Genomic DNA, 7,784 nt, shown 5'->3' with positions numbered 1-7,784 from the left:
GGTGTCCGCGAGAAGCAGCTGAGCTTCTACAACGTGAACACCACGAGCTGGGAGGCTGCGAAGGGCGAGCGTCCCTTGTACATCAGCAAGAACGCGGAGGAGGCGGTGTTCAGTGGCCAAGTGCAGCTGTAAGCGAGCAGTCACTGTTGGAAGACTGGGTGAGTGTGAAAGCAAACATGGTGGCCGCTGTAGCAACAGGAGCTTCAGCGTTGAAATGAAATAGCATTCAAACTTAGATAACTTGACTAAATGACAATAACCCCATAGCCGCTCGATAATGCAGAGAAAGATTGCCATCGATTGCTCGATGCAAATGTGCACGAGGCGAGGCTGTCGTTGTCACTCCTTGCCCTGTCCTCATCAGTACCGCTTCAACTGGGACTTTCCTGCTTCAACCACGAAGCAAATCGCGAGCAACAAGCACAGGGCTCGATTGTCAAAACTGGTGCAGTGTGTCTGTGGACGAAGACAGATCCATAGGATCAATCTTCGGTTGATCTACATGGTACCTGTATCTTAGCTGTCGTCGTTCAAACTTAAGCATACATGATGCTATTATAGCTTACTGCTATGTACATCGCTGTCTAGTGCAAATTGATCACCTAGACATGCTCATTGAGTTGCCCCAAAATCCGCAGCGCCACCAATGCCTCGAACAAATCCGAAGGGATTGAGCTCAAGTTGCAGTTGTTCACGTCTCGTTTTTGCGGACCTTCAGGGCCGCCGGCGGCGGCAATCCACCAGCGCGAGCGCAACAGAAGCGCCGACGCAGAGCATGCCGTGGTGATTGACTCACTGCTTCACTTTTCGTCTTTCTCGCAAGCGCAATACCAGTCGACGGTCGTCCTGTTTCACTCCTCCGCCATGCGCTCGCTTTTGGTCCCAGTCGTGGCTGCTGCGCTAGTGGTCACACCAATCACTGCCTTGGATGTGCCGACAGTCACCATTAAGAATGGCTCTTACTACGGTGTCTACCAGCCCACGTACGACCAGGATCTCTTCCTCGGAATGCCCTACGCGCAGCCGCCTGTCGGCGATCTCCGCTTCCGCAACCCAGAACCTCTCAACACGACGTGGACGGACTCCAAGAACGCGACAGAGTACTCTCCCGAGTGCTACGGATATGGCAGTGACCAGTGGGTGCTGGGCAACATCATTTCGGAGGACTGCTTAACGATAAACGTGGTTCGTCCGAGCAACGTCTCTGAAGGGGACGATCTGCCTGTCGGGGTGTGGATTTATGGCGGAGGTCTTGTCCAAGGTGGTGCCCGTGACCCTCGTTACAACCTGTCTTACATCATCGAGGAAGCTGCGGCAGCGGGTAAACCGTTCGTCGGCGTCAGCTTTAACTATCGTCTCCAGGCCTTCGGGTTCATGTCGGGCACCGCTGTGCACAAGGCCAGTGTGGCCAACCTCGCGCTGAAGGACCAACGTCTGGCCTTGCACTGGGTGCAAGAGAACATCGCCGCATTCGGCGGAGACGCCAGCAAGGTCACGATTTGGGGTGAGAGTGCTGGTGCGCGCAGTATCGGCTACCAGCTGATCGCCTACGACGGCCGCGACGACGGTCTGTTCCGTAGCGCTGTGATGCAGTCGGGTGCTTCGGCTTACTGGCCCAAGAGCTTCAAGAACGCCTCTGCCTGGAACGTCCATTACAACAGCATCACTGATGCCACGAACTGCAGCTCTGCGGAAGACACCCTTGAATGCCTCCGCCAGGTCCCGATTGACACGTTATCGGCCGTTTTCAATAGTTCGGCGGCTACGTCGGCGATGTATGCGCCGTCTGTCGACGGTGACTTTCTGACGGACGTTGGGCCAAAGCTCATCGGTGAAGGCAAGTTCGTGCACGTGCCAATCCTGCACGGCGCCAATTTTGATGAGGGTACTGCGTTCGGCAAGACGGGCATTAACACGACTGAGCAGTTCTATGAGTACCTGGTTGGAACCATGGGCTACAGCGACGATGAGGCTGAGGTGGTGTTGAAGATGTACCCCGACATTCCGCAGATAGGCATCCCCGCCACGCTTCGTGGCCGACCGGGCAATGACACTAGCTACGGATACATGTACAAGCGGGTGGAGGCTTACGCCGGCGACAACAATCAGCACGGCCCTCGACGCTTTATGTCCCAGATGTGGACGCGCGACGACGTACCCGTGTACAGCTACCGGTTCAACGTTGTGCCCACCGGCATCTCGCAGTATCTCGGTTCGACGCACTTCCAGGAGGTAGCATTCGTGTTTTACAACCTCAAAGGCAACGGATACAACACGTCGGTGGCGACGGACCCGTTCCTGAACAAACCGGACGGCTTCAAGCAGCTTGCTCGGATAATGACTCGTATGTGGGCAAGTTTCATCGTGGACCAGACACCAAACAACAATGGCGTGACAGACGTCGAGTGGCCGCAGTACTCGCTCGACGACCCACAGAATATCGTGTTCGACGCCAACGTGACGGATCTCGCCTACATCGAGCCGGACCTGTTCCGCGCCGAGGCGATCGCGTATATCCACAGTCTATACAACGCCACCAGCTAGGCGAACGAGATAATACAATTATGATGTGTGTTGACGTGAGTTGCAACCTGGAAAACCTTTTGTGCATTTAAACAAGAAGAACTTACTGGCGACTTGACCGAAGGGCGTGAGAGTGTTGCAAGCCAGCAGGAGCGTTGCTGTCTGGCAAAGCAATTGGAATATGTGCAACGAATGTAATGCGACGCTGGAGTGGACGTAATCGTTCACCTGCGGAAGCATTGCTGCGAACATGGCGGCGAAGCGCCATCAATTCCGGTAGAGTGTAGAATGCAGACTGCATTACACCTCGTGCTCCCATCGCATGATCTTTTTACGATCTTCTCCACATGTATTATGCGAGAGGGTCTTGAAGCGCGGACACATCTTGTTTTGCTTGAGCACCATCCTGTGGCACAAATTTGTGACTCACGAACCCCAGAGCTGAGCCATGTTCTGCTCCGTGTGAAACGAATCGTGTACAACGAGTTCGTGCCGACTTCAACGAGCTGGATCGGATCAGCGCCAACCAACCACGACTCGATCGTGAGGACGTGAGGGCGTATCGGATAGAGCACAACGCACCGTCTGAAGGTGGCTACCTGCACAAGACAGTTCGTTTAACTGTGAAGTATGGGAGTTGCGAGTCGACCTGTCGGCAATGGTTAACGCGCGGTGATTTCTGGATATGACAGGGCGATAGATTTTCTGCTGACACCTTTTTGAAATAGAGATTTCGGTGTCTGGTATCGCTGGATACATGACTAAGCGCCAAATTGCTTCACGGAGGCGAGATTCCGACCGCCCACAGCTTCCCACGCCCAAACTCTCTTCTACCGAGGCCACAGGGCTCTTCTACCGGGACCGGCGACTGGCTGGTCGACCCTGCTGCTCGTTCCAGATGCCTCTCCAATTTTTTTCTCCAGCCATCTTTGCTCGATGACAAGGTGGCTCCGAATCACGTCGCCGTCGCTGAACTTGCAATGATACGAGCGGCTAAGCAAGCGAGCGCGCGAGCGAGCATTCCTGTAAGTCACATGCGAGGTTGCAGTCGTTGCTGAGCAGAATGCCTCATAAAAAGCTGAGCCCCAGCTCACAATGACACGTACGTAAGCGACGGGGATCTGTCGAAAAGGTCAACACCTGTTATGCCACGCAGCAGGCTTCTAGAGAATGGTGCGTCTATGGAAACCACTGTCGAGAATGTGGCGGGATGGCAGGCACTTGCACGACGACAGGTGTGGACAGACAACGTCGCGCCCGTCGTCGCGTTGCAAAAGTGCCTGGAGATCTGCTCGCCGATGTTGCAGAGGGGACAAGAAGCCAGCCACCGCGCTTCTTCCGCCGTAGTGTCATTCGCCAAACGGCCGCGGGCAGGAAGCGCTCGCCCCACTCGGTCTGGAACTAGCGTATTGTGCTAGTATATATCGCTGCGCTCGCAACTTCACGGTGTCTGCTTGCTAGTCGCGCATCAAGGTTGACAAGTATCCATTCAGACTACGGCGGTCTGACTACTTCAGTAACCGCGGTAACGGCTGCGTGGAAGCCTCCAAGATGAAGTTTCCACTGCCCAAGAATATCTTCCCACCGCTGGAGTTGTCGGAGAACCAGGAATTCAGCTACGAACAGCTCGCCAATGCGCTCATCAAGGCCACGCTCACCGAGTATGATCAGTTCGTCATGCACGACCGCAAGCGCGTGGACTCCAAGCGCTGGAAGACCGTGCGCACCCGCGACGGTGTGACCATCTACCGTGAGCGTGTCGTGGACGGCGTGCGTCAGCCGGCCCCGGCTAGCCTTGCGCTGTATCAAAGCGCCATCTCAGCGACCAGCAGCCGTCCCAGTCAGAATGCACGCCGTTCGGGCCCCCTGACCTCCGACACTATCTCTCTCAACAGCGGACGCGGCTTCATGCCTCCGTCGCCAAAGAAGAGCAGGGACATGGACCCAACTGAAGACAGCCGTGACACGACCGGCAACGACAGCTACAGCAGTGGTGGCCTGCTATCAGAGCCACGCATCACAACTGCTGCGTTCTCAAGTGCTGACGACGATAACACTAGCTCTGGCCTGCCAAGATTGCTCGCTGTCGGCAACCTTCGGGGCTCTCTTGACGACGTCATGTACGGCGTCGTGTCGCCGAACGCGTCGTCCGTTCGCCTGCGTAGCTCGTACCTTGGTGAACACATCGCCGACTGCGCCGTGCTGCGTGAGATGAAGAGTCCGTCTCCTGCCGACCCGTTTCGATTCCTGGGTATCAAGTGGTTCGTGCGCGCCAAGCACCGCGGTGCTGCCCGCATCGTCCTGCCCCGTGATTTCGTTGTCCTAGAGTTCTCCGGTGTAATGATGCGACCCGACAACTCGCGCGTGGGCTTCCATCTCATGCACTCTGTGGATATCTCTGCGTGCCGTGAACTGCACGAGCACCGCATCCTTCGCGCAAAGGTGTCGAGTTGTTACATTTTCGAGGAGACGGGCAACAACCGCGTCCAGGTCTTCATGACAGCTTCCGTTGATCCGAGTGGACATGTACTCAACCGTATGGCCGTGCGATCAGCGGCTACGGCACTTAGCAACTGCTGGAGGTCTGTCTCCTGTGCGCACAACAAGAAGCTCGCCTTCTGTCTAGAGAACGAACGCCCGTCAAGTATGGGAACCAGCGGCGTCACCTCCTCTCGAGGTGGCCACGCACTATTAAGCGCTAGCGTTGTCAGGTCGTCCCGAGGAGGCCTCTCTGCGCTTACACCTGTAAACGAGTCCAGCGTGCGCGAATCGAGTGCGATGGAGCCGGTGTCCCAGCGCAGCAACTACAGCTCCACGGCACATCGTCGTCAGTGCGGTGTCTGTCGTGGTAAGCTGGGTGTACTGTCCAAGTCGATTTCGTGTCAACTATGCTGTGAACAGATCTGCAGCCGATGCCGTATCGTGCGCAAGCTAAGCAGCAACACTCTTAACTCACAGGTCATGCAGTCGTCCATCAACTTCTGCAAGAAATGCGTCGCCAGTGTTAGTGACGAGAGCGCACTGGAGATCGCTCGTCAGGAACTGTGGGTGCGGGCGCGTGGCCGTACGCGCGCGTCGTCCGCGATCTCTAGAACGACCACGAGAAACAGTTTCTCATCGGAAAGGAACACGTACGCGACGGTGGTGCTCGGTCGAGGCAGTGATATGAACAGCCGGGGCAGCACTGCATCAAGCAGTCTGGGCTTCAGCCGTGGCCCCAGCAGCTTTAGCCGTGGCAATAGTAGCTTCAGCCAGAGCCGCGGTCCTCAGCAGGAGGAATCAGCTCTGGGGTACTCGGTTGGCCCCCGTCCATCGACATCGACGCAGTCCTCGACCCCACTGCAACGCCCTAGTTCGGGCGGCCGGTTGTCGAAGAATTTCTCGCTCAACACGATCAGCACCAGCGCTGGCCCGTTGTCGACCAGTACGCTGACGAATGATGCGCTATCGCTCGCCGACCTCGGCAGAGATAGTAGCATCAACCGCAACAGTGCCAAGAACAAGGATGCCACCGCTAACAAGGACAAGAGTGACGGAGAGGAGCCTGTAGTGCTTGATCACCGCATGACCATGACCATCCGCAGTCTGCGTCACCTGGACTACGTCTTGTCAGTGGGTGAACAGGACCTTGTGGACGAGCTTGAGAACGAAGATTTCGAGTCTGAAGACTATGGGGAGTTTGAGAGCGGCGATGAAGGCGAGCTACGCTCGAGTTACGCGTCGTCGGTAGCTGTGCTGGATGACAACTATGAGACGTGTGAGACTCCTACAAGTGACGCACATCAGTCGCAACGCGAGTCTCCAATCGTTGAGGGCGAAGAAGACGAAGACAGCGAAGAAGACGAAGACAGCGAAGAAGACGAAGACAGCGAAGAAGAGGTCGATGATGAGCAGCAGCTTAAAGAAGAAGAGAAATCGACTGAGGAGGTTAAAGCTATGAATGCCGATGAGAAGTCTGCGGAGAGCCAACAGCCCACGGAGCAGACTGAGGACGATAACAACGAGACGGAACAGCCCTCAGAAGCATTGGAGAAGTCGGTTGTGATGGCTATGCTGGTCCACGAGGGTGCCGACCAGCAAGATGAAGCCGTGGAGGTGGTGGAAGCCGCCCCCATCGCGGAGGTGCACGCCATGATGCTGTCCCAGTACGAGATGCAGAAGGCCACGCCTGAGTCTGCTAACGAAGACCCAAAGCCGCGTCTGCATCGTGCGCACACGACGGTCCCGTCCTCCGGCGGCGAAACGAACTACCAGCATCAACTTTTCCAGCAGATGCAGGACTTGCACAGTGTCGCGGAGACGACGTACCAGGTGGCTCGAGCCAACACCGAGGCGGCTTTCAAGGAGCGTGATAGTGGCCGCATGTCCAAGGCGTCGCCCGACGGCACGACTGGAAACCTCCGTGGCGTGCGGACATTCTCCCAGCCGTTCGCCTTCAACGTGGTGGGTCTGCGCTCGACGCGCGCCATGACCGTTGGCATCGACAAGTAAGCAAGCGAGAAGCGTAATGCCATTATGAGCTGTGATATTTAACCTGGAGGTAGAGAATGCAAGCAATTGAGGTCCTATCTAGTGAACAAAGCATTCAGTTATCAAAAATATATTAGCGTTGCTAGTCTTGCCTGCTTTCGTGGTGATCACGTGCTTAATCCCCCATTCCCGTCGGCTTAAACCAGCGGGTGAAAATATTCACGCAAGGACTTGAATTAATATCAGGCGGCGATGGTGGAGCAGTAATGGATCGCTTGGCAACGTCGAGAACCTAGTTGAATAAGCCATTTTGAAGGCATCTGGAGTTTGTCGTGTGGCTTGTGTTGTAGCTTCGACTGGCGGGAGCTTTCGGCGGAAATAGCCCTTCTTATTCCACCACGTACACCTCACGGAGGCGGGTCAGTAGAATGGTGTGGATGCATGAACAGCGAGTGGATATTTCGTGCCAGTGTAGTCGTGCAGCGTCCCTGTTGGGCTCATGGTTGATGCCGACGTCTACCTCGTTAAACCCTGGTTGGATGTTGAAAACGGACAAGTAGGCCCCACCAAGGTAGTACTGTATACACAGACACACGTCCAAAGTCTCATTTAGCGCCGGGCAGTGGCACTACTGGTGCTTTGCTCGGTGTGAAGAATCCATTTTTCGCGTTGCCTCGTGAAGGCATGTTGATAGCGGACACTTGGTAGTTTTGCCTCGCAGCCAGTCGTTCCTACCCGCGACAGTTGTATCGGTGCTTGAACGCTGCCTTGCCAGACTTGTGGTCCAATGG

General features: G+C 55.8%; 3 protein-coding genes across 3 annotated transcripts; 2 read left to right on the top strand and 1 right to left on the bottom strand.

Moving 5' to 3' along the window:
- The first annotated feature begins 805 nt into the window (after nucleotides 1–805).
- Nucleotides 806–2,583, top strand: PPTG_00395 (hypothetical protein). Its single transcript, XM_008891785.1, has one exon. It carries the CDS (start codon nucleotides 865–867, stop codon nucleotides 2,542–2,544), a length of 1,680 nt encoding a protein of 559 aa, XP_008890033.1. The 5' UTR covers nucleotides 806–864; the 3' UTR covers nucleotides 2,545–2,583.
- A 240-nt stretch (nucleotides 2,584–2,823) lies between these two features.
- Nucleotides 2,824–2,928, bottom strand: PPTG_20726 (hypothetical protein; the record flags this gene model as incomplete). Its single annotated transcript, XM_008892924.1, has 1 exon — nucleotides 2,824–2,928. One exon carries the CDS (start codon nucleotides 2,926–2,928, stop codon nucleotides 2,824–2,826), a length of 105 nt encoding a protein of 34 aa, XP_008891172.1.
- Nucleotides 2,929–3,766: 838 nt separating this feature from the next.
- PPTG_00394 (hypothetical protein) lies at nucleotides 3,767–7,152 on the top strand. Its single transcript, XM_008891784.1, has one exon. It carries the CDS (start codon nucleotides 4,075–4,077, stop codon nucleotides 7,012–7,014), a length of 2,940 nt encoding a protein of 979 aa, XP_008890032.1. The 5' UTR covers nucleotides 3,767–4,074; the 3' UTR covers nucleotides 7,015–7,152.
- The last annotated feature ends 632 nt before the right edge of the window (nucleotides 7,153–7,784 follow it).

Source organism: Phytophthora parasitica (genome assembly GCF_000247585.1).
Source record: "Phytophthora parasitica INRA-310 unplaced genomic scaffold supercont2.1, whole genome shotgun sequence".
NCBI classification, from domain to species: Eukaryota; Oomycota; class Peronosporomycetes; order Peronosporales; family Peronosporaceae; genus Phytophthora; species Phytophthora nicotianae.
This window is presented reverse-complemented; position numbering and strand designations above follow the sequence as displayed.

Coding starts and splice junctions, on each gene's coding strand:
- PPTG_00395 (XM_008891785.1), top strand. CDS start 865: ATGCGCTCGCTTTTGGTCCCAGTCGTGGCTGCTGCGCTAGTGGTCACA.
- PPTG_00394 (XM_008891784.1), top strand. CDS start 4,075: ATGAAGTTTCCACTGCCCAAGAATATCTTCCCACCGCTGGAGTTGTCG.